Source organism: Sinocyclocheilus anshuiensis, unplaced genomic scaffold, assembly GCF_001515605.1.
Source record: "Sinocyclocheilus anshuiensis isolate Anshui unplaced genomic scaffold, SAMN03320099.WGS_v1.1 scaffold480, whole genome shotgun sequence".
Classification (NCBI taxonomy): domain Eukaryota; kingdom Metazoa; phylum Chordata; class Actinopteri; order Cypriniformes; family Cyprinidae; genus Sinocyclocheilus; species Sinocyclocheilus anshuiensis.
The window spans coordinates 659,454-685,495 of NW_015555743.1; the positions used below are offsets into that span (position 1 = coordinate 659,454).

The 26,042-nt window shown below is 38.1% G+C and overlaps 4 protein-coding genes across 4 annotated transcripts in view; 1 reads left to right on the top strand and 3 right to left on the bottom strand.

The window, feature by feature from the left end:
• The window catches only part of nr0b2a (nuclear receptor subfamily 0, group B, member 2a), a 3,101-nt gene extending 2,297 nt beyond the window's left edge, over positions 1-804 (top strand). Inside the window, exon 2 of the mRNA XM_016466870.1 lies at positions 142-804. Coding sequence (XP_016322356.1) covers positions 142-383 — 242 coding nt within the window. The 3' untranslated portion in view covers positions 384-804. The remainder of the gene's footprint in view (positions 1-141) is intronic.
• Positions 805-2,329: 1,525 nt separating this feature from the next.
• On the bottom strand, positions 2,330-12,523 carry kdf1a (keratinocyte differentiation factor 1a). Its single transcript, XM_016466898.1, has 4 exons — positions 12,235-12,523; positions 8,661-9,703; positions 7,397-7,474; positions 2,330-4,317 (listed from the first exon to the last, which is right to left on the bottom strand). The coding sequence occupies exons 2-4, from the start codon at positions 9,682-9,684 to the stop codon at positions 4,265-4,267; spliced, it is 1,155 nt and encodes a 384-aa protein (XP_016322384.1). The 5' UTR covers positions 9,685-9,703; positions 12,235-12,523; the 3' UTR covers positions 2,330-4,264.
• A 3,021-nt stretch (positions 12,524-15,544) lies between these two features.
• tpbg1a (trophoblast glycoprotein 1a) lies at positions 15,545-17,432 on the bottom strand. Its single transcript, XM_016466860.1, has 2 exons — positions 17,033-17,432; positions 15,545-16,481 (listed from the first exon to the last, which is right to left on the bottom strand). Exons 1-2 carry the CDS (start codon positions 17,281-17,283, stop codon positions 15,545-15,547), a joined length of 1,188 nt encoding a protein of 395 aa, XP_016322346.1. The 5' UTR covers positions 17,284-17,432.
• A 2,043-nt stretch (positions 17,433-19,475) lies between these two features.
• The window catches only part of LOC107673325 (transmembrane protein 222-like), a 10,212-nt gene continuing 3,645 nt past the window's right edge, over positions 19,476-26,042 (bottom strand). Inside the window, exons 2-6 of the mRNA XM_016466868.1 lie at positions 25,570-25,654; positions 25,451-25,482; positions 24,585-24,681; positions 22,867-22,997; positions 19,476-19,963 (exon numbers count right to left, since the gene is read on the bottom strand). Of these exons, the coding sequence (XP_016322354.1) occupies positions 19,876-19,963; positions 22,867-22,997; positions 24,585-24,681; positions 25,451-25,482; positions 25,570-25,654 (433 nt within the window). The 3' untranslated portion in view covers positions 19,476-19,875. The remainder of the gene's footprint in view (positions 19,964-22,866; positions 22,998-24,584; positions 24,682-25,450; positions 25,483-25,569; positions 25,655-26,042) is intronic.

Sequence of the window (26,042 nt, forward strand, 5' to 3'; positions counted from 1 at the left end):
CTATCTCTATCTATCTATCTATCTATCATCTGACTATCTATCTATCTATCTATCTATCTATCTATCTTTATTTAAATTTGTACCCTGAATTATTGCGTTTACCCATAGATTTTGCACTCACGCATTATTCTCCATCTGCAGATGTGCCGGGTCTGAAGGCATCTCTGTTCATCGAGGGTCTGCAGTATGAAGCTCAGCACGCTCTGAAGGAGGTCCTGGTGCCTCTTCATCCAGAGGATCGAGGGCGGTTTGCTCGGATCCTCCTCACCGCGTCCGCTTTAAAGACCATCCCTCCGAGCCTCATCACAGAGCTCTTCTTTCGGCCGGTCATCGGTCAGGCAGATCTGCTGGACTTGTTGATAGACATGCTTTTCTCGAGGTAGCGACCCAAAGACTCACAGGCTTTCCACAGAGCGTTATCTTCTCCAGTGTTTGTGGGAAAGCTGAGGTGCGAGCGCTGGATGAAAATCACACTGCGTAAGGGTTACGTTTGAAATATCTGACAAGTTACAGACTTTCGCACAGCTTTATTGGTTACACAGTTTAATGAAATTACTGCACCTTTGTAATGGTATTTAGGTCACCAGTATGTGATTTATTGATTGTTTCCTTCTTCTTTTTTTTTTGGAAGCACCTTTGTAGCGTTTTGTACGGGATGATTGTGAAACTACAAAGTATTCCTTGATGAAACTCTCTAGAAAAGATCTCCGCACCTATGGGAGGTTCATGTATTGTCTCTGTGAGAAAGTTAGAGGAAAACATTTGTATGTTCATAAATATACTGCAATTAAATCTATTTTTACAGATTCTGGTATTATCAAAACCCCTGTGTTTGTCATGTGCTTCTAAATCACTTCTATGAATACTGAACTTATAATTAGAACAATTCTCACATTTGATGTTTTTCTTGCATACAAGAGAAACCCTAAAACAGTTTAACTAATGTACATCACCCTCCATAAAAGTATGTGGACACCTAAATCATGTTTATAAATGTGAAAAGATCCTCAAAGCAAATATCAAGGCAAATGTCGTTTACTGAAGGAAAAGATGCACAAATACACTTCACAAGCAACACTTTTGACACAAAGAAGTTTGTTCAATTTGAAATGCTAAAACAGTAGATTTAGTGTTAAAAAAGTGTCATGTTAAAATGTAATTTAGGGTAAAAAATGTAGCATTGCATCAGTGTCTCAGCAATGGATGCTCTGCAGTGAATGGGTGCCGTCAGAATGAGAGTCCAAACAGCTGATAAAAACATCACAATAATCCACAAGTAATCCACACCACTACAGTCCATCAGTTAACATCTGGAGAAGACAAAAGCTGAAACACATCCAGCATTAAGACGTTTTTAACTCAAATACATAGAGTCCATAATCCATAACTCTTCCTCCAGTGAAAAAGTGCATCTGCTGTCTCTCACATCAAAATCCAGCCACATATTTGTTTAGACTGATGGATTGGAGTGCTGTGGATTGCTTGTGGATTATTGTGATGTTTTTATCAGCTGTTTGGACTCTCATTCTGACGGCACCCATTCACTGCAGAGCATCCATTGCTGAGACACTGATGCAATGCTACATTTCTCCAAATCTGATGAAGAAACAAACTCATCCTAATCTGGGATGAACTGAGGGTGAGGGCATTTTCAGCTAATGTTAATTTTTTGGATGAACTGTTTCTTTAAACGTGATGTTGTGCGATTGTGTACGCATTTTGTTTAACGCGATATTCAGTAATCTAGTATTTCTTTCCAACCTTAACCATGTTTGCTGTGTCAAAGCGTTGCAAACATTGTCTTCTGCAGCCTCATGCTTTGTCAGTGTCAGGTTTATTTCTGAAAGAAGTCCAAATTGCGTAATTGTAATAAAACAAGTTGTGTTTGCTGCTACGTGTGTACCCAGAGGAAGTCTGATGGTGACACTACAGGGTCAGCGGCACAAAGGTAAACGCATTGTTTGAACAGTACTTACCTGCGTATTTGTTTTTATAGCAGATGATTGCTCTGCCAGTGACTTATGAGAAATTCCATTTCTTTGGTGCTTAAACAGTGGCTTTTGTGATGTCAGGATATACACTGAGCAGCATATGAATATAGAGGGTGATCTTGCGTCCTCTTTTTCCAGGACATGTAAATTGTATAAAATGTCCAGGTTTTGGCTGAAGGTAATGACTGAAGAGTATTTGAAAAGGTGGGATCTACAGAGAACGGTCAAAGCAATTTAATGTATGAGGACTATACTGTAGCGAGCAAATCAAAAGGAAAAACAAAGTCAAAACCCAGACATTTTAGGCGATTTGGAAATCCTGGCCAGGACACTGAAACTGCATACTGCATTTTTTTTTTTTTTTTAATAGCATGTACAATTTTTTGCAATTATAAACCATTTCAAACATTGCATGTTAGAGAATAGCATCCATTTTTCATTTTGGAAAAAAAAATTTTAATTTGCATTTTTAATCCATATTTCTGTTACAAATTGCATTCCAATGTAGAATAGTGTGACCTGTTGCATACAGGTCTTAACATGCACTGACAAAAGGTATGCACATTTTGCATATTTACATAGAATGTGCACATATTATGCTATATACTGCAGAATTAGTATGGCCTGAATACCAGTGCTCTGTACATGTTTGGACTTCTGGACATTTTCTTTACAAAAACTATACAATAGCGCTCGATGTACAGATTTGTACACAAATTAAAGACATAATATTATAATGTCTGAACTGACCATACACACAAATACATATGAAAACAACTCATAGCTGGTCTTTATTGTATCAGTGTCTCCAGGTTTAGATTCCTCTCTCTAGATAGTGTGTACTATAGTGCCCTCTTGTGATGATTAAGGCCAAAAAAAAAAACTTTTTGATGCTAAATGATGACTTGTTAAAAAAAATACAGTACATGAAATTATACATTTTAGAATGATAACCATTTGCATGACTTTCACTATAGTATCAATTTATCTCAAGAATGAAATGGTTGTTTTGGATTTTCAATCTTATCCTGCATAAACATCTGAATTTATGCTAATCTGACCAAAACATTAGCTAAGCAAGATGCAATTTCATGTAATTAATTGAGTCCGAAATGGTTTACAATCCAAAAGCAAGACAACAGAATGCTAGTAGCACGCCCATGTAAAAAAAAAGAAAGAAAACCATTATTATTATGATTGGTAATTTCCCATTAATCCTTCAAAACTATATGTTGGATATGACAAAACTATCTTGACTAGTAAAACGGAGTAGCTAGTTTTACAGTAGGCGGCACAGTGTCTAAAAGAGGACAGTTGCGAGGGGAATTTTCTCTGGAGTTTGCCCCTCCTCCGCAATGTACAACTCCAACAAACACTAGGATTTTATTTCCTTTCTATTGTCAAACCAGCTAAACAAGTTCATAGCACAGTGACCTGAGGGAAACAGAGGGAGGAGGCGGACACCAATGCAATCTTCTGAGAAAAATGCTATGCGGTAAAGACAGAAAATTTCTGTGGTTAACACGTATGAGTGTAAATATGTTTTATACGTGATAGAGAACTACAGTTGTTTTCTAAAACAACACGCTCAGTATAATAGACAAAATGGTGCATATAGTTTAAATTAATACGGTGATGAATAAAAACAGAAAATGAGAGGAAACTCCCTTTTTATTTCGATACAAAAAATTGGCCAAAAAAAATCTGTACAAAGTATTTCAAAACTGACGTTCCACCATACAGATGTGGGTGACCGCAAACAGTCCCAAAACAACATTAAATTGCATTAAATCATTTAAACAAAAAACAAGGTGGACAGATTGTTTATCTGAGGCAACACTTGAATGGGCTACTAGAGCAAAGCACTCCGATGAATGGCAACTAGTTTAAGTCTCGGTGTTGCTATTAATCTGTGCCGAATACATGCATATTTACTAGATACATCACCGCTTATGACGACAGTCTCTAAAAGTATAATTAGAAGCAATACTTAGATACCCTTTGATGCCAATGGTTTGGTCAGGAAACTTCCATTATGTAACAATCCACATGGCTTCTGGCGAGGGCAGTAGGAAACCATTGGTTTTTGCAACAGGCTCCTTTGTTTAACATTACACTCATGACAGAAGCTGTGGGACGACAGCAGTCTTTGGGCATTCAGACAAACACAAACTGTCCTTAGCATAACTGCTTTCACTGAAATACGAGAGGAGCACAAGGACAGAGATGAACACTAGTTAGGCAGTAATAATTGAGAGGGAACAGCTGGCGTGTTAGCGCAGTAGCGGAGCCCCTGATGAGTCTGTGGCCGAGCTCGAGTAGTAATCTGTGAAGGAAAAGAACATGTTGATTTTTGCAATTCATGGACTTCAAACCTCTTGTAGAGTGCAACTCTGCATTCAGCAAATGTTGTAAGGTATGGTCATGTAGAATCGTCGAAATTTCAATGGGAATGGTGGCAAAGAAACTTCCCAATGTTAATTTTTTCTTTGTTTGGCGAACTTTGACATGTCAATCCGCAGCGCCGACCAAAAGCAAGACTCTTGATTTGCCAGTGACTTCTGTGTGGGTGGAGATATGTGACGTAGGCCCTGTTTACACCTGGTATTAAGATGTGTTTTTGTCGATCCGATCACCAGTGGACAATGCTAAAAACAGGCAGTGTTGGGGGTAACGCATTACAAGTTACGTAATCAGATTACTTTTTTCAAGTAACTAGTAAAGTAACATTACTTTTTAATTTAGAAGGAAATATCGGAGTTACTTTTTCAAATAAGTAACGCTAGTTACTTTGTTTCCATGTATTGACTGACAGCTCTGGTGTTGCCATGGTGACAGAAATCGGGAGTAAGTGCAGAGGTTGTGTGTTACTGTAGTTCTAGACTAAATATGAACATTATTTACTCATCTCACTGCACAAAAACAGATTCAGCATTCCTCGAAATGAACAAAAACAGTCAAATGCAAACTCAGAATATTTTATAAACCTGCAATAATTAGATTTGTTAAATAAGACAAATATCACTGTCTTATTTACTGACCTTCGATTATCTAATTCAACCATACTAATAAGCAAAAATGACACATTTGTGTTATTGCTGAATGGTGTTGAACGTTCTTCTCCTGCGTCATATTCTTCATGTAGTTTGTTTGAGCTGCGCCCTCTACTGTACAGACGTGAATTTACTTTTCCTTCAGCCTGAGGCATATTCATTTCACTTTTGGTGTGAAAAGGCTTTTATATTTGCCAAAAATAGAACTTTTTTATTTTAAAAACTTTGCCAGTGACTTCTGTGTGGGTGGAGATATGTGACGTAGGCCCTGTTTACACCTGGTATTAAGATGTGTTTTTGTCGATCCGATCACCAGTGGACAATGCTAAAAACAGGCAGTGTTGGGGGTAACGCATTACAAGTTACGTAATCAGATTACTTTTTTCAAGTAACTAGTAAAGTAACATTACTTTTTAATTTAGAAGGAAATATCGGAGTTACTTTTTCAAATAAGTAACGCTAGTTACTTTGTTTCCATGTATTGACTGACAGCTCTGGTGTTGCCATGGTGACAGAAATCGGGAGTAAGTGCAGAGGTTGTGTGTTACTGTAGTTCTAGACTAAATATGAACATTATTTACTCATCTCACTGCACAAAAACAGATTCAGCATTCCTCGAAATGAACAAAAACAGTCAAATGCAAACTCAGAATATTTTATAAACCTGCAATAATTAGATTTGTTAAATAAGACAAATATCCCTGCCTTATTTACTGACCTTCGATTATCTAATTCAACCATACTAATAAGCAAAAATGACACATTTGTGTTATTGCTGAATAGTGTTGAACGTTCTTCTCCTGCGTCATATTCTTCATGTAGTTTGTTTGAGCTGCGCCCTCTACTGTACAGACGTGAATTTACTTTTCCTTCAGCCTGAGGCATATTCATTTCACTTTTGTTGTGAAAAGGACATTTGTAAAAGAAGAACTTTTTATATTAAAAACAAACAAGCAAGCCCTGCCCAGATTTAAAAAGTAACTAAAAAGTAACGTAATGCATTACTTTCCATTAAAAGTAACTAACGTAATTAGTTACTTTTTTAGGGAGTAACGCAATATTGTAATGCATTACTTTTAAAAGTAACTTTCCCCAACACTGATCACAGGTCTCAAACATTTTGAGCTTGTCCACTTTTGACCACTTCCAGAGATAGTCGAAAACCCATTCGACCGGATTGATTTCGTAGTGTAGATGCTCATGTGGTCGAATGAGTTCCAACAGCCACAAAAGACCACCTCTTCTCTGCCTACTGACATAATTCTTAAATATTACGAGACGTGTTGTTGAAGCGCACTAACCAGATGGGATTTAAACTTTGCCGTCTGAAATCGTACGTTTGGTTTGAAGGCGAAAAAATGTAAAAAGCCCACTTTCTCTTACCATTCCTAATTCTAACACAAACCCACAGCGTTCTGCGTAGAAGCAGCAATGAAAGCTGCTGCTCTCTGTATCGTTTTCCGTTGTCTCCTTTCGTGTTCATATGCAAATTGCGCAAGCTTATTTAGCAAAATAAGATTGAAAGTTCAGAAAAGCCCATAGACTCCCCCCTCAAAGAAAGTGGTCGAAAGTGGACAAAAGAGATGGATTAAAACAGCAGGTGTAAACGGCAATGCGACAAAGCAAAACGGAACAGCCACAATGGAAAGGATGCTCATTCTGGCGAATATTTACTCAGCTAGTTTTGTATAAAACTACATTTCAATATTATAAAATGATGCATAAAAATATCTGTTTTGAAGACCAGTTTGCTTTGGATGTTTATTTCATCGTCATTATTTGCCTTCAAAATTTTGCCGAGTAATCAATAGCACTGAACAATAATTTTAGGCAAAAACATATTTCAGTATAGAGTTTCATAAAGCGACACCCCACATTTGCACATGTCTCTAGCATGGAAAGATTCCACAGCGCAAGAAAAGTGAGACCTTCAGACAAGTTACATAATGAGAGCACCACCATTATGTGAGGAAGGGTAGATGTGATCCGATATGGGAGAATACTGAATAAACTGCTTGGAGGCGAGCTAAGGACCCTCAAGAACGTTTGTAAAGTGAGATGAGAAGCTTCAGTGTTCACTGTCAGAACTTCAGGCCCTGCAACTACAGTTTACGTAGAGGGAATTATTCTTTGGGGGGCATAGATCAAAGACAGGAATGCCAATTCGACAGTAGAGAATGAGTGAGAAAACGTTTGGAAATGGAACCGTTACAATAGAGCATTGAGAAAAGAATACGGCATCCTCAGGGTGCAATTCCACCATGGTTAGGGTTAACATGGCACCATGGCAGTAAATGATCTTTTCACATCAACCATCCAGAAAGTGTAAGAAGCAAGAACCAAGATGCTTACTTTTCCCACTGTGGCCTCTCATCTTTCGGGCAAGCTCATCTGACGGTGTCAATTCTGACACTAGCACCTCGGGTTCACCTTGAGGGAAAGAGAAATACCGTCAAAAGACATTCCAACATCATCGTGCCCTACTGACACTCTTATCCGCCATCACTTACCATCAGGGTTGCAACAAACGACTATTTTGATAATCGATTAATCTACCGATTATTAGGCCGGTTAATCGACTAATCGTTGATCATTTCACTGATTAATCAGTAGACTTTGATAATTCAGCTTTTGCAATTAGTTAAAATACTGAGTTATACATATTCTAACAAATAAATAAAGGTAATCACTTCAGCTTTTGAAAATCATATTATCTTAATCTATCTTCAAATACCTTATAGGGTTATGATAATCAAAACAGCCCTGAGCTAGATCAAGCTTTGATCTCTGCAAACCAAACTATCACTTTAATAAAATAATATTTTTTTCCCACTTATAAAAAGATTTTATCATTAGCTAGCTCCACACTGAAGAGCTGCTGTATAACAGAAAATCAAGTCATAATTCTAACTGAAAGCAACACTGACTCGCACATGTTTTTCATGTTTAATGCTGTAAAGCTGTTTGATTTAAGGCTATCTATTGCATAAAGTACTATATAAATACATGTGACTGGACTTTACTGGCGTACTTCTCTGCAAACCAAACTATCACTTTAATAAAATAATATTTTTTCCCCCACTAATAAAAAGATTTTATCATTAGCTAGCTCCACACTGGAGAGCTGCTTTATAACAGAAAATCAAGTTGTAATTCTAACTAAAAGAGACACTGACGCTGGTTTTTCATGTTTAATGCTGTAAAGCTGCTTGATTTAAGGCTATCTATTGCATAAAGTACTATATAATTAAACGTAACGTGACTGGACTTTACTGGAGTACCGAACTGCAAACATCCACATCGCTGTAATCAGATGCTTTCTTAACTGCTGCTTTCCCACCACGGTCAGTTTTGTCGTGTTTATTTCATTATTGATAGGAAAGCACGCAGCATATATTTTCATATTCATCCAAACACTGCTCAGCAGCTTCAGGTTCGGCTGCGTTTGCTCTTCTTCTCTTGAATTGCACTACAGCGCCGCACTGGTCAAACCGCATTATTGCAGGCTGTTACATTATTAGGTCATATGAGATCAAACGACTACCCGACAACAAAAATATTTGTCGACAATTTTTTATTGTCGATAATGTCGACTAATCGTTTCAGCCCTACTTACCATCACTAAAGGTGAAGGTCATGGTCTCAGTCCCACTGTCGGGCAGCGTTCCATCCCTCCTCCCGTTAGTATGCTGCATTGCATCGTGCGATTTATAGTCCTTGCTTTTGTAACCTTTCGAGGATTTGTTGCGGGTGCTGATGCGTATTACGCCGTGCACCAGCCGACACTCCGCTTCTTGCTCCTCCAAGTTGTAGTCCTGAGCAATGCTGTTGATCAGATCGCTGATCTCGTTGGTTTTCCGGGAGAAGGACACGTCGGATGTGCATTTAGCAAGCTGCTCGATCTGGTGCATTTTATAAAGTTCTAGAAGCTTTTTAGTGATTAGCGAGTCGATATCAGTGCCGCCGTCATCCAGGTCGTCTAGATCCAAATCCTCCCTCGAGTAGATACTGGTGTTACTGATGGGACGCTGGTTGTTGTCGCCCTTTCCAGCCGTTCTGGTCCGTCTTGGAGGCGCCTCGGAGTTTGCAGGGTACTCCACTTTCTTGCCAGCAAAATAAACGTCGCCGTACCTGAAGCTTCCAGAGCTTAGCAACTGCATCTTTTTGCTCGGTTCGAGGCTTACGCCGCACGTGGGATTGGACAGAGCCAATCCATTAGGCTTCCTCGGTTCCGGCTCGACTTTTAAAGGGTTGTCAGTGGAGCTTTCGTTGGCTGGCAAGCAAGGTTTGCGAGACCCGTAAAGCCCACAAGTCAGAATGCAGCAAAGCAGAGCTTTGCAACTACTCCAGCCAAGAGAGGCGCATGAGCCGCAAGCTTGCGTACCTTGAGGAGAGTCGGCGGAGCCTGGGATAAAGCCCAGGGTTTCTGAGCCTCGTCCATTGGCGTAGAGAGGATGGGTTTTACGGGGGAACTGCGAGTCTATGCTACGAGGTTGCTCGCTGTAGTTCTCCTTGAAGGTCTCCTGACTGGTGCTGCTGTCCCTGGAGTAGGTGCGGCTTTGCCTGTAGCCATCGGCCCTAGAGCGGCTTGAGCTATGAGGACGCGTCTTGTGATGTGATCCTGTGCTGTGGCCAGGCATAACTCACCACATTCAGGACCTGCAGGAACATAGGACGGACGTTAATGCATCAAGAGTTGAGACAAAGCATTGCTTCTTAGGCTTGTTTCATGAACAGAGTCAATATGTGGACCACAAAACCAGTCATAAGGGTCAATATTTGGAAATTGAGATTTATACATCATCTGGAAGCTGAATAAATAATCTTTCCATTGATGTATGGTTTGTTAGGATAGGACAATATTTGGCCGAGATACAACTACACTAGTCAACATTTGAAGTGGATCGAAACCTTTCATCAGAGTTGTCCTAAAACCAAAATGCGTTCTTGTCTTAGTACAACTCTGATTAACTTTTTTGATCCACTTCAAATGTTGACTACTGTATTTGAAAATCTGGAATCTGAGGGTGCAAAAAAAAAAAAAAAAAGGGTCTTTTCTTCTTGGCAAGAAGTTCTTAGCAATGCACATTACTAATCAAAAATTAAGTTTTGATATATTTACAGTAGGAAATGTACAAAATATCTTCATGGAACATGATTTTTACTTAATATCCTAATGATTTTTGGCATAAAAGAAAAATGGATAATTTTGACCCATACAATGTATTTTTGGCTATTGCTGTAAATATACCTGTGCTACTTATGACTGCTTTTGTGCTCCAGGCTCACATACAGTATTAACAGGTTGCAGCGTTCAAACTGCATGCATAAACAAAGCAGCACTATCGTGCCTGCATGTAGAGATGTGCTGAGCCTATTTTTGCAGAACGTTGCATGTATGATTAAAATACAGCATTATTTGCAATTTAGGCTTTTTTGGAGCAGCTTATGAGCACACTTTTAGATTTCACCATTTAATTGTAATGTAGATGTAGTCTTCTAATGTAGTTTGTAATTCTCAATCAGGTTCTCCTAACCATTATATCATTTATGGCATAGGTATTAAAGTACATACACTGCCGTTTGGGATAAGTATGATGTCATCAAGGCTGTATTTATTTGATTAAAAATAAAGAAAAAACAATAATATTGTGAAATATTATTGCAATTCCTAATATTGGTGTCCTATTGTAATATACTTTAAAATATAATTTATTTTTGTGATGCTGCGCTGAATTTTCAGCATCATTACTCCAGTCTTCAGATCCTTCAGATATCATTCTAATATGCTGATTTATGATCAGTGTTGAAACTGTTGTGCTGCTTGATGTATTTTTGGAACTTTCAAGAAAGCCAAGTTCCAGAAACTGAGCCAAAAAAATGAATTATAAACAGTGAGTGCTAAGAAAACTGATCAAAGTTTTTAGTGAATATACAACCTCAAAGTGTTAGATTTCTCATTTCTCCGATTTTAAATTTCTCATTTATTGCACAATGACTTCCTCAAGCCTGAAGATATAACAAAAACACAACTCAACCGTGCAATGATGATGGAGAAATCAAATAATCGACATTGCATCAGTATACCACTGACCATATTTTGCCCGGCTGGGTCAAAATACCACACCACATAGTGGACACCTTCATTCTGTGTCTACATGTGTTGTGCTCCTAAAGGCATTTCAAGCATGTCAACAGCGAGCTGATCTGTATCTAGATAGCATAGAAGGGTTATTTATGCAAGCCTGGAAAATGCAAACATGATTTGGAGCAGTCATATCAGGATTTCACATGAAAAATATAAGCTGCATCTTCTTACACTCTTATAAAGGTTTCAAAAGCGGGTTTTCGCAGGTATGCCAGCATAGAACCACTACTTTGGGTTCTCCAAAGAACCTTTTCCACTGTAAAGAACCTTTTGAGCATTGGAAGGGTTTTTCATGGAACCAAATATGCCAATTAAGACCCTTTGTTTTTAAGAGTTTAGCATGTTTAAATTTAGTAAAGAGGGTTTTCTTTGGTGGGCAGGAATTACTCGATCATCAAGTTATTTTTAAATACACTCCCTTGTGACTTCACCTTTCATACAGTCAGCGTTTGACTCAAGGATTGCGTTCTTTGTCTAGAATCATGCGTTTTCGATGAATCCTGTCACATGCCATCCAAACTGTGAATGCTTGATATATATATATAGATAAGTATTGTCAATTGCCATCAACCTTAGACAGACAGTTTGAGGAAACTCTTGAGAATAATAATGTATAAAGTGGAAGGGAAAGAAAAACCCAGAATACACTGTCACAGAAAGGACTGGTTATTAATTTCAGTATACACAGAGTTAAGTCAGACCTATAGGGCAGGCCTGTAAAGTGCACTCCGGCCAGTCCCAAAAACTTTATTTGGACTTTTTAGCATTTTATGCATTGCATGTATTGGCAAAATGTAGTTTGTATGTCCAAACAACATTAAATGCTTCATTAGTCTTTTTTTTAACAGCCTCAAACTGTTCTCGTCTGTATGCAAACAATATTTACGGACTTCACAGAAATATGCATGCCTATAATCCTTTGGAAAGTCCCATTACTTCCAATGCAAGCGGCCAAACACTCATCCACCAGGATCCATTGATCGAGAGCGTTCTAGCGAGTCGTTCTCGGAGCAGATGGTTTGTCAAGGTGTCAGACACTTACCGCATAGGCTCGGATGAAATCTTCAGTTGTTTTGAGCGCAACTTCTAGCGTTCAAGATCGCGGAAGTAGCCCGAGTGTGAAATATGTTCCTTCTGACGCGTTATAACCTCCGCTTCATCGATCTTAGCTTTGATTCACTGACTGAAAACGGGTCAAACGGGTCGATTTCGTCGCGCAGCACGCGCTTTCAGATTCGGCTCATACTAATAAAGCTTGGATCGGCGAGATTCGTGCCTTCGCCCCGCCGTGCCGTACTTTACCTGCGGCTACAGGTAAATCCACCGCCCACTTGCAGGTAAGCAGTGACGTCACTCCCTCGAAACGGATGTGTTGCTTAACCCTCCTAAATGCCTTTTGTTCGTTTATGCTTGCCTTCCTTTAAATCAAATAAAACGTGAATATATTATTGTCAGTGTACAGTGTACACAAAAAAAATAATCACTTTATGGTGTTACAGGCATTGGTTATGTCTACAAATAAAATATGAGTTATTTCTCATGCACCAAACTCAAAAACAATTTTAACAGGTTTACTTTTTTAAGAGGTTCTCTTGGTCTAACATCAGTTGTTCTCGATGTGCAATGCAGCGATTAAGAATATCTAGATTTTTTTAGGTTTTTTAAATAAGAAAATGAGCACATTTCCATATGGATCCAATGTCAACAATATTAGCATCTGAGATGGACAACATCTTCAGGGTTGAAAAAGTATATATAATGTGCAAAAAAAAAAAAGTTTTGGAGGATGTAAGTTTCCTGCATATATATATATATTCCTTGCACCCACGCTCTACTTTTCGCTCTCTTACTCTCTTTCTTTTACTTCTTTATTTCTTTACTCTTTCTTCTCACTGCATTCTTCTCATATCTTCTACTTTTTCTTCTGATATTCACTACTCCGTCCCTCAGATATAATACTTTGAAATACTCTGCACTTTAGTATCAATTATTGCATAAGATAGATCTTCATTTGGTTGAAACTTTATTCTTTTATTGTATTAATATTTATTTAATAAATGTGTTATTCCTTCTTCTAATATTGATCTCTGACATAATTATTACTCGTCTGTCTGGATCTCACACTGCATCATCTTATCAAATGAATGAGTTGAAAGGTAATGGAAAAAAGCAGTAGGAAGGAACCCCAAACAGAACATTTTATGTACATTTCTGAAGCATTTTTGGTGAAATTATGCATACTGAATGATGCAAACGTCATTCGTACACTACAGATTTACTTGCACTGCTTCACATAGAAATAGAAGCATTTCAGATTTCCTTTAAGTGGACTGTTTGTTATGCTACATAACTGTATATGCACACACACACACACACACACTCACACACACTCACACACACACACACACTCACACACACTCACACACACACACACACTCACACACACTCACACACACACACACACTCACACACACTCACACACACACACACACTCACACACACTCACACACACACACACACTCACACACACTCACACACACACACACACTCACACACACTCACACACACACACACACTCACACACACTCACACACACACACACACTCACACACACTCACACACACACACACACTCACACACACTCACACACACACACACACTCACACACACTCACACACACACACACACTCACACACACACACACACACACACACGCGCGCGCCAAAGGTGGTTTTTCAAACATGCTGTAATATACTGCTTTGCCAAAAGCGGAGACACAGATTAATATAGGCTGTCTGGTCTTGATCAATTGCAGTCATTAGTTCCAAGAATTCTCTAGAAAGCACACATGCACACAGAGAGATTCGCTATGTGCTCGCAGGGAACATTACACCCCAAATCCTTCATTGTGCCCCATTTTCCCCCAATACACCCCTTCATTTCCCTTCTTTCCTCAACCGTGGCCAAATATCGAGGACACAATCTGTAGCAGCGAACGCTGTGGGCTGCACCAAATAATGTGATGGAGAGGAGCGTTTCAATCTGGTGAATAGGTTATGAAATATAATGGAGACCATAATTCAGTCAAATAGGGTTAGATACGCATGAGAAGTAATTCAGTGCGTCTTCAAGTCTTCTTATAACCTCTAAGACAACAACAGACTGATATTGTGAGCTCATGAAAACCGGCTGATATTCAACAGTTTTTTTGCGGTAAATCTTGTGTCAAAAAGTTTAATTTAAGCAAATTTTGTGTTTTTGTGTTGACTAATCTTGCATTGGTGGATTTTACAAATAAATTGTATGCGTGTTAGCATCAGTGTTGGGGAGTAACTAGTTACATGTAACGGATTTACGAAATTTAATTACAAAATAAATGTAACTGTAATCTGTTACAGTTACTGAGAAAATAGTGTGTAGTTAAATTACAGTTACCTATGAAAATGTTAACGATTACAAAGGGGTTACATCTGAATATTTTCACACAGATACAGATGGACACAGAATAGAACACATGCTTATTCGATAACTGTTTTATTTCCTATTTGGGTTGATGAATATGCTTTATTTTTTTACAGTTTTTCTCAATTGCTTTGGCTCAATTCTCGAATGAAACTTTTTTTTCCCGAAACAATAAGTTCAGATCTCTGAACAATTAGCTTCTTGTTCACATCAGATTGGAATTTCTTATTGATTTGAGCAAATTGCAAATGCTTTGGCACATGTGTGCAAACAGTAAGTACAATTGTCCAAAGCAATTGAGAAAAACTGTAAGATTAACTGTTTTTTTCCAAAAGGCATCGTTAGATATCCTGTTTCCTGTATGCAAAGATTTAAAAAAACAGTATCATAGCTATTAAATGGTTTCTTGTTATAATTTTAAATCTGTTTTTAACCTCAGAGTGATCTCAAAGTAAATCGAGGTGCTAAAGTCTGATTTATGGTGGCTGTGCTTTAAATTCAATTATTAGAATCTTAATTCAAGTGATGAATGATTTTGAACGTCTGACAGAAATCAGTGTTGGGCACTACTGTAACTATTAAATGGTTAAAAATTATTAACAGCTGAAAACATTTGTTAAAAAATGTAGAAAAGTAATCAGAAATGATTAAATGTAATCAGTTACATTAATAAAGTAACTGAAATAGTTCCACTACGTATTACATTTTAAACGGGGTAACTTTTCCAAAGTTGCTAATTAGCAAATATCATGCATTTATTGGCATTGCATCAGTTATCAGTCAAACAAGTTTCTAATTAATGATATCTGCCAACCACTAATGATATTTAGAAACCGTCAAGCACACCACTTTGCTACAAACGTTTCTACAGAAATGGGTTCATCGTGCAGTTATAGTGTCACGTCGGATGGGATCTGTGTGATACGGGCATCAGTAGAGATGTGCGCCAAACATGGATCCATTCGAGGCCGACTCTGCTGCTGACCGTGCGAAACGCGACCCAGTCGTGGATCGGAGTCGATCTCGTAACGGTAATGATACCCCTCCAGCACATCTCGACAGGCTTCATATATGTCTGTGATCCACTTCTTAATACCCTTTCGATTGAGGTAGACGACAAAGAGGAAGACCATGCCTACGAATCCCAACACTAATCCAAGGAAAACATAGGATGTTTGTAGGGACAAGTCGGTAATCTCTTCGGGAACATTACCGTAACACCCCAACCCCTGTGCGCTAATACCCCGCAAAGATGCGCCACGAAGAGAAGCAGGGAATTCGCAATACAGCCCGTCCACATCGTCCACCCTGACTTTCGAACGGTTTAGCCAGTTTGCGAACTCTTGCGCTTCGCAAGTGCATGCATACGGATTCTGACCCAAAAGTAAACGCACGCGGCCGAGTCGCTCCAGCTCGCGCAGACCCTCGTCGCTGATCGTTCTGAAGGCGTTTCCAGTCAAGTCCAGCTCTAGAAGTTGCTCGACGCCAGAGAACGTGCCGTTGTAGATGGCCACCAGAGAGTTGTTGCGCAGATGCAGATGCTGCAGGTTGGGCAGAGGAGCGAACATCCCCGGGGATAAGAGGACGAGGCGGTTGCCCGATAGATCGAGGCGAAGCAGGTTTGTAAGCTCTCCCCAGCGCAGGGCGGTGATGAGGTCGGTCAGAGACGAGTAGTTATAGAGCGACGCGCGCAGGCTGAGCTCCTGCAGAGGGCTGCCAGGCACGGAGAACGCCTCGGGGTGGATCAGAACCAGCTGGTTGTTGTTCAGGATTAGAGAACGCAGCGCGAGCAGAGAGGAGAACGCGTGCGAGCCGATCTCTATTATGCTGGGAGAACAGAGAGAGAGTTTGAGGATTTCAGCAAGAGCACATGACTAAATCTGTACTAGTGTTAGAAGAGTAAAAATACAGACATAATGGTGGATAGATAGATAGATAGACAGACATTAAGAGATGGATGGATGGTTAGAGAGACAGATTGATAGATATATAGATAAATGATAGACAGATAGATGGATAGACAGATTTATAGACAAAGATGATAGATATATGTGTTAACATGTTAAAAACTGTGGTATTCAATGTTCACACATTCTAATTTGTTTATTTTAAGTTTAAATTGTTATAATGTTTTCTTCTATTATTTTGATCTTTTCATTATTATTATATGTCTGCACTTATATTCCAAGCTTTGGCAATGTTGTATTTTTTTTTTTACAGTCATGCCAATAAAGCAATTTTGAATTTTGATAGAGAGAGATATATATATAGACTGACAGACAGACAGATAGATAGATGATAGATAGATTTTGTATCTTCCCATGATTACTCTAGACAGTAGACCGATAGGTTTAGCTGACTAGCAGTGTGTTTCTCACCCGTTGTCGCTCAGGTTCAGGAGTGTGGCGTTCTGCGGTCCGCTGAAGGCGCTGGGATCGAGTCTGGGAATCGCGTTGCCGGTGATGATCAGGCTGCTCGCGTCGCGTGGGATCGCGGCGGGGACGCGGTGGAGCGCGGCAGACGCGCAGCGCACCGTCCGCGGAGCGTCAGAACACTCGCAGCGCGGCGGACACGACGCGACGCACGCGGAGACGCACAGCATCGTGCAGACGAGCGTCAGCGGCATCATCCTCGCGGTCCGGAGTAAGTGCACATGCTGTCTCACTAACAGATTGAGCAGAAACACCTCTGATCTCTGAGATATAAACGAGCCAGCGAGGGAGGGTGGAGCTGCATATACTCCAAAACACAGCCATCCTGATCAGAGGGAGCACTTACAGAGCAGCTTGTGCTTTGTTCAGATGTAAAGTGCACTGTTGGGCAATATTGACAGCACTCATCTTTCCTTTGTCATGCATTAAATTCCCAACTATACAGCTGTAAAAAAAAAAAATGCACAAATTTTACAATCAAAACCGTTGTTGGGTTTAAAATTCTAAAGCAATTACTGTTGAAGATGAAGACAGTATTAGTTAGTGGATGGAGTTTGTAATGTGATTCTGTGTGAACTTGAGACACATCCAGTAAAAATTAACAAAATGCATTTGATTCAAACACATTCAGACGAATTAAACATCATGCAGAAAAGTATGGAGGCTTGTTTCCAGATACAAATAATTAAAAAGGTAGTCCTAATTGCGACATTTTATCTCACAATTCTGAGAATATCTCACATTGTGATATCTCACAGTTCTTTGTTTCTTGCACTTTTTTGTCATATCGTCAGAATTATGAGATAAAAAGTCACAATTAACTTTATTTGTAATTCCGTTGCAGAACATAAAAAGCAGAATTGCGAGATGTAAACTCAGAAATCTGAGAAAAATTCTGGGTTTATATCTTGCAATTCCGACTTTTTCTCAGAATTGTTCATATAAGCTTTATTTCTCACAATGTCTTTTCAGAATTTTTCTGAAATGTCAGAATTGTGTGATGAGAAAGTTACAGCTTCCTTTTTAATTTTCAATTTTGCGGCAGAAACAAAAAAGAAACAGAATTGCAAGATGTCAGAATTCTGAGAAAAAGGTCAAAATTCCGAGTTTATATATCAAAGTTCTAACTTTTTCTCATAATGGTAAGTTTATATCTTGCAATTACATTTTTTTTCTCAGAACTGCAAAAAAAAAGTAGTCAAAATTACCTTTTTTATTTTTAATTCTGCTGCGGAATTGCGAGATGTAAACTGAGAATACTGAGAAAAAAGTACAAATTCTGAGTTTATATCTTGCAATTCCGACTTTTTCTCAGAATTGTTTATATAAAGTTTATTTCTCACATTTTTCCCCCCAGAATTTTTCTGAAATGTCAGAATTGCGAGATGAAAAAGTTACAATTACCTTTTTTTTTAATGTTTTTTAAATTTTTATTTCTGTGGTGGAAACAAAAAAGAAACACAATCGCAAGATGTAAAGTCAGAATTGCGAGACAAAGGTTTATATATAAAAAACTTTCTTGCACCTCTTTTTATTTTTAATTCTGTGGCAGAAATAAAAACAGAATTGCGTGTAAAGTCAGAATTCTGAGGAAAAAAGCTGCACGATGTAAACTTGGAATTGTAAGAAAAAAGTCAAATTTGTGAGTTAAAAACTCACAATCCTGTGGTGGAAATGGGCTTTAATAGTACAGTGGCACTATTGAAGAGAAAAGATCCTGCACTAACAACACTAGCAAACTGAGTTTTAAGGCTCGAGAAGATGGGGTGGTTTTGAGCGGGTTTAGTCACCATGGTAACTTACTACACAGCTTCCTTGCTCCAGAGCAGGCTTTATTCTGGGTTAGAGATCGCGAACCCAAACTGGACCAATCAGCTGTGAGCAAAGTGACATGTATCTGATGCAATGAAGCCACTCCCCCTTTTCCTTTTGAGCTCTGTGCGAAACTATATAAATAATTAAATTCAGGGTATATTTGTAGCAATAGCCAACAATACATTGTATGGGTCAAAATTATCAATTTTTCTTTTATGCCAAAAATCATTAGGATATTAAGTAAAGATCATGTTCCATGAAGATATTTTGTAAATGTCCTACCGTAAATATATCAAAACTTAATTTTTGATTAGTAATATGCATTGCTAAGAACTTCATTTGAACAACTTTAAAGATGATTTTCTCAATATTTAGATTTTTTTGCACCCTCAGATTCCAGATTTTCAAATAGTTGTATCTCAGCCAAATATTGTCCTATCCTAACAAACCATACATCATTGGAAAGCTTATTTATGCATCTTGATGTATACATCTCAATTTCAAAAAATTGATCCTTGGTCCAGGGTCACATATTTTGTGCATGTAAGTGCATCTTCAGTGAGGACAAACATTATTGTATTTGGTCATATAATATAAATGAATGAAGACGTAAACATTAAAAAGTCAAAAGGAATGAACCTGGAATTAAGCACATTTACAGACTCACATTAATGTAAAACAATATACGCCTGAGAACATTCAGGATCATTTAAAACAACTGATGAAAGTTCAAAATGACGCTGAGATCATTTTGACAGGCGACTGCTGCCATGTTTCATTTAGCCCCATCCACGTATGTGATATGATTCTATTACAAATCTATCAAATGCAAACGCTTATGTGATGGAAAAGTCCCTGTAATTGACTTATTTCCCAAGGTGCTGGTAGTCAGTGTCTCGTGTCATTAGATGCACAGAGGTCTCTGTATTTCAGTCCAGGTTCAGCGGCTCGTGTGCACAGCATCTCTCTCAGAGTCATCGCAGGTTGACAGCAAGGCCGATGGTGACGACGACCCCACAGATCATCAGGAAAGGCAGCCAGGTCTTCAGGAACCCCACAAAGCTGCAGGACACGAGAAAGAGAGGAACAGAGACCTTCGAACGAGCTGCTTTAGCATTGTGTGGAAAAAACCGCTGGCCTTTTAGAGAAGCACGTAACATTACAGGGTTAGTTTAAACAAGAATGCAAATTCTGTCATTATTTCCTCCGCAAACCCGTTTCTAAGCAGGGTTTCTGCAGGTAAATTTAAGACTTTTTAAGACCAAGTAGACATTTTAATGAACGCAACGAGTTGTTTTAGCAGCATTTTTTCTTACCAATCTCCATTACTTTTTTAATCATGTTATGGCTTGAATAGACATAACAAAAAAATTACTTTTATTGTACCTTCTTGATCACACCGCATAAAAAGGCGAGTCAGTATTTTTTTTTCTTGTTTTTCAGCGCAAATTCTCAAATCTAAAAAGAGTTCATTTGCAAAAAGAGATAACTCGGTTTTTAACAATTCTCAAAAATCATGTTTTTTCATTGTGCATTCCAATCAATCTCAATCAATCAATAACTGCAGCTGGGTTATTTTGATTAGGTTAAAAAAATAACTAAAAATGACAGCTAACTAACACAATAAAAACATGATTGCATAATAAAAAACATGATTTTTGAACATTTCTTTGCATGTCTTTGCATATAAACTCTTCATATGTATATATCTGCTACACTGCAAAAAAATTAATTCTTACTTAGTATTTTTGTCTTGTGTTCTAGTATAAATATCTAAACGTTCTTCACTCAAGATGCATTTACTTGACAAGCAAAATGACTCGAGATATTAAGGATTTAAGGATGTTTAGGTATTAACAAAACTTTTTTTTTCTGCAGTGCATGCAACATTTAATGCTACGCTGATTTAAGACCTTGCTGAAGGGCAAATGAAGACTTTTTAGGACCCGCAGAAACATTGCTAAGTCAGAATGTCAGCGTCATGACATTTTTTGCTTTAACAATTGCTTTAAAATGATGACTTTTGAGGATAATCTTACACAGAAACCCACAATCCATCTCTCTCTCCAGATAACCGTCCTGCTGTCCTCTACACCGCAGCGCTGAGAGCCCCAGCGGAAAAAACACTGACATATAAAGGGGAAACACGATAAATCATTCAGTCGAAGGTAAGGACACACTGACTTCTAAAAGCCGTGTGTATGTCGTGTGTATCCTTCACAGAGAAGGCAATCCCACAATGCACTGAGCAGACGCAACAAGGGAATTCTGATTATAAATCAGGGTCTTAAAAAGTCCTAATTCCACAAATTAATGGTTTAAAAGGTCTTAAATCTGAACAAAAAGTCATAAAGTCATGGCATTAAATGTTGCAAGCACTGCGGAAAATTAATATCTTCATCAGTATTTTGTTCCGTTTTCCATCGAAACATGCTAATTTAATATATGAGAAAGAAACTGAACAAAATTAAGTGAGTTTATGATTAAAACAAGAACAAATATCTGTTTCCCCTTTGAGTTAAGTTGATATTTCTGACTACATTAGCAGATATTTGTTCTTGTTTTAATTATAAATTCACTTTTTTATCAATTTCTAATGAAACACGACTTAACATCTCGTCATTTTGCTTCTGAAGTAAACAATCAGAAATACTGAGGATGAGCATCACTTTTTTGCCGTGTGATCAGAAACTGCAGTAAACGTTGTTTGCACTGCTTCTAACAGTTGAATGGATTAAAAAGTCGTGGAGATCTGTTGGAAATTGTATTTTCACATTTTGAAGCGCTGCAAATACAAGACATTTACATTTAGGGACCATTTTAATTTATTGTGCCCCCTTTAATTTATTCCTTAAATTTTCTTCACTTGGTTTTAAAACGTTTTAAATTTACTTTCATAAAACCTCATAAATATGCTTAGAATTCATTGCATTTCCTTAAAAACACTTACATGCGCAACGTGTTTTATGTATATTCGAGCATCCGAAGTTAACATCAAACTATAAAAATAATTTGTGAGTTTCCCACTAATTTGCACGATGCAATAGTTTCTTCTTATGTACAGCATCTCATCTCTAATGCTCAGATACAGTCATATAGCTCAAAACTTCACTTTCTAGAAGCGTCAGTCACTTATTTTTTGTCAAGGAGAAATAAGAATTAGACCTAAAACGAGTTGTAAGGCAAAACAACTATAATGCATTATTTTACCGTTATATAATTACATTTTTCTTCCTTATTGTGACATACATCCGACTGCAACAATTTAACAGAAAAGAATAAACGTAGGGCGGGACTTGGTTCTGTGCATCGGTTGTTGATTGGATGTTGTGATATGGGGGCGTGGCTTTCAAAAGTGTATGCAGATGAGCACAAGCTTGCAGGGGTGGAGCTTAAGTCTTGCATACGTCACTAGTTATGCAGTTATGACATTATAATCATGTCACAAGGTCAAGAAATATATGTGGTGACCCTGGAGCACAAAACCAGTCATAAGGGTCAATTTTTTTTAATTGAGATTTATGCATCATCTGAAAGATGAATAAATAAGCTTTCCATTGATGTGTGGTTTGTTATGATAGGACAATATTTGAAAATCTGGAATCTGAGCGTGCAAAAATATCTAAATATTGAGAAAATCATCTTTAAAGTTGTCCAAATGAAGTTCTTAGCAATGCATATTACTAATCAAAAATGAAGTTTTGATATATTTACGGTAGGACATTTACAAAATATCTTCACGGAACATGATCTTTACTTAATATCCTAATGGTTTTTGGCATAAAAGAGAAATTGATAATTTTGACCCATACAATGTATTGTTGGCTATTGCTACAAATATACCCCAGCGACTTAAGACTGCTTTTGTGCTCCAGGGTCACATATAAAAAAGAAACACATGGATAAATCAATAACATGCATTCAAAAAAACAACAGAATTGCATTCATTTGATGCTGAAGCTCACCTGACGTGTTTGCTGTGGATAAAGGACAGCAGGCAGAGGTTGACCATGTTCCAGGAGGAGCTGTTATCGTAGCGCATGAGGTTTAGAGCCGTGGCCACATGAGAGTGACAGTTATCACAACACAGATTGTGCTGCAAACACAACAGAACAGAGTCAGGTACAAGCTAGTTATACAGCTGCTATACATAACATTGAAGTTATACAGCTGCATAACATCAAGGTTTTAAACCTTGAATCAGAATCCATCCTGCTTGAGCAGTTAAAGTTCATGCAGTGTGTAACACAGCTCTAAGTGAATGAAAACATCCTGCAAAGTTTTAAATCTGAAAGTGCACCGTGTATAAAGTTATTGTCTCTCAAAAGAAAGAGTCGACTTTGAATCATTGAAACGAATCCCAAGCCGTTGATGTCAACATGAAACATTAGCGTATTGCCCGCCCACTTGTTGTTCTTTTCACATTGGTCTGAATGAAAATGCACATTCATTCTTTGCCACTAGGTGTCGCTTTTGGAGCATAAAAATAGCGGTTTCCCCGGTAACGCTGTACACAAAGCAGCACTGCACTCACAAACACTGCTTTATCAGGCTTTACAGGCATGATCCAATCGGACCAATCACCGCAGATTAGCATCACGCAAAGCAGTGGTTTGGAAAAATGAATCGTTGAGCAAATCGTTTAGGAGTCGTTGAGCAAATAAGGTAAAAATAAATGCATATTATAAGACAATTAACGTGTTTTTTGACCTTGCATGCATGTCAACCTATTGTTGGGGACTCCCAAAACCAAAATATGAACCTTTCATTACCCATAATAGGGGCACTTTAAAGTGGTAGATGACAAAAGGCAGCGCAATTAGAACAATATTGTGCATGGGTATGAATAAGCCTTAAAGTGACAGTTCACTAAAAAAATGTAAGTTCTGTCATCATTTACTCATGCTGTTCCAAACCTGTATGAGTTTCTTTTTTCTGTTGAACCCAAAAGAAGATATTTGTTGGTAACCAAAAAATTGCTGGTAGCCATTGACTTCCACAGCAACTGTTTGGTTACCGACATTCTTCAAAATATCTTCTTTTGTGCTCAGCAGGTTTGGAACAACTTAAGGGTGAGTAAATGATGACAGAATTTTTATTTATTTATTTTTTTTGAGTGAACTGTCCCTATAAGGACATAGAACAAGTAAATAAATGTGCTGGTTAATTAGACAGAAAATGTAACTTTTTATATATATAATTTTTAAAAACATTTTCTTTGTAAAAGAAAAAGAACAAATTTCTTTTCAGTTTAAACTTATTGGAAAATATTAATTTCTATCAGTGTGAACTGACCACAGCACAGAATATGAATAATATCAAAAACTTTAGGAGTCAGCTGTCCATGGCAGTCTTTAAGATACCAGCACAATAACACACTCACCAAAATATCGTCTAATTCCCGTTATCGATAAAATCCCAGAAAATATCGAGATATTATTTTTGTCAATATCGCACACCCCTACTGTAGATCCTGCCTTCTTGCATGAAACAATTGGTAAATTATGCACAACGCCTGCACGCTATTGATCAAACTATTATTCAGTCATTACCTTCAGCAAGAATGAAAACAATAGAAAGACAAAGCAAAAACCCGGACATTTTAGGCACTTTAGTAATCCCGTCTGGGGAAAACGAGGGCATACGCTCACCCTACAAGCACACATTACAGTAGAGCTCTGACCATTCTGGTTTTGTACTCCTCGGATGCCTCATGCACGGCTAAATCCCAGGCGTTCGCTCCGCCGCCATACACTTTTTTCTTATCCAGCTTCCAGTACCTAAAACAGCAGTCATTGAATTAGTCACACACTATTTCTACAGTATTCAGTCTCATATGCACAGGTGATATCTGTCACAAGCTATGTTTCCATCCAACTATTTTTATGCGCATTTTGGGATATCGCATAAATAAAAAAAATGCTGGATGGAAACACCAAATTCTAAAAATGTGCATAAAAAACATATGTGCTCAACTAAGTAGGATACATTTCTTATCCGGTAAGAAAACATGCGCATAAACTACGATGGAAACACTTTTACCGAATAAATTCCTTAATGCGCATCAAAAAAGACATGTGACTTTGCGATGGGACAGCATAAAACTGGACCACCCAACGCACCGATCTCATTGCACAGTATTTAAAATGCTAATTTGTCATTCTAAAATGCTCGAGCAAAGTCTCGTCAAAGTGCTTCGTTATAATTAACTCCCAGAACTGCGTTCCCAAACAGCAGACTCCGAAAATAAGATAACATGACCGCATTTCGTCTGCGCGCTCCGAAGCTCGTAATTTATTGTATTCAAAAATTATTACATACAGTGCCTTCTGCAGCAAATTACATTTTTCTTCATGATTTTTAGCACAAGTTATTTAGGAAGTTACGATTTTGTTCTCTTCAACTGACTTGGATGGAAACGGTGCTTTATTAGCTTATTTAACGGTGCTTTATTTATTTATTGTTTTATGCGATATTCCAATTTTGCGCGCAAGTTTAATTCGTAACTTTGGATGGAAACATAGCTACATTCACTAGTTTTAAACTCACTTTGTTGGTTTTCCAAACGCCATGTTGTCCTCCTGCGGAAAATAGAATTGAAAGTAGTAAGTGCATCAATGCATTCATGATAAAAACACAGTCAGCTCAATCATTAGATATAAACTCACTGATACGAAATAAGGCCCTGCGAAATCCCTGATCACACCGTTGGATGTGCAGATGCCCATATGACCAATGAAGGGCAGGAACCACCTGCAAACACAACAACAACAATAACAACAAGTGCTGTCAAACGATTAATTGCATCCAAAATAAACGTTTTTATTTACATAATATATGTGTGTATACTGTGTATATTTATTATGTATATATAAAAGACCATCGACTCTACCGTGCGACTCCACCGTGCAGAGACACAGACAAGGGACATAAGTATCGCTTTTGATTCATCCTCTTTTTTACACCTTTTTCACTTCTGTTTCAGTTTTTATGACCAACTCTTACTATGTGTTTCCATATCCCTACTATCACTACCACTCGCAACCCATGCATCACACACTGTAAGCAGCGCAATCCTAACAACCTGCACACTTTGCCTATGTCTACTAATACACTACTTTCTTTTTCTATTGGTCTCTGG

Coding starts and splice junctions, on each gene's coding strand:
- tpbg1a (XM_016466860.1), bottom strand. CDS start 17,283: ATGATGCCGCTGACGCTCGTCTGCACGATGCTGTGCGTCTCCGCGTGC. Junction 16,482..17,032: donor CTGAACCTGAGCGACAACGG/GTGAGAAACACA, acceptor CTGTTCTCCCAG/CATAATAGAGATCGGCTCGC.
- kdf1a (XM_016466898.1), bottom strand. CDS start 9,684: ATGCCTGGCCACAGCACAGGATCACATCACAAGACGCGTCCTCATAGC. Junction 7,475..8,660: donor GACCTTCACCTTTAGTGATG/GTAAGTAGGGCT, acceptor CTTTCCCTCAAG/GTGAACCCGAGGTGCTAGTG. Junction 4,318..7,396: donor GAGAGGCCACAGTGGGAAAA/GTAAGCATCTTG, acceptor TTTCCTTCACAG/ATTACTACTCGAGCTCGGCC.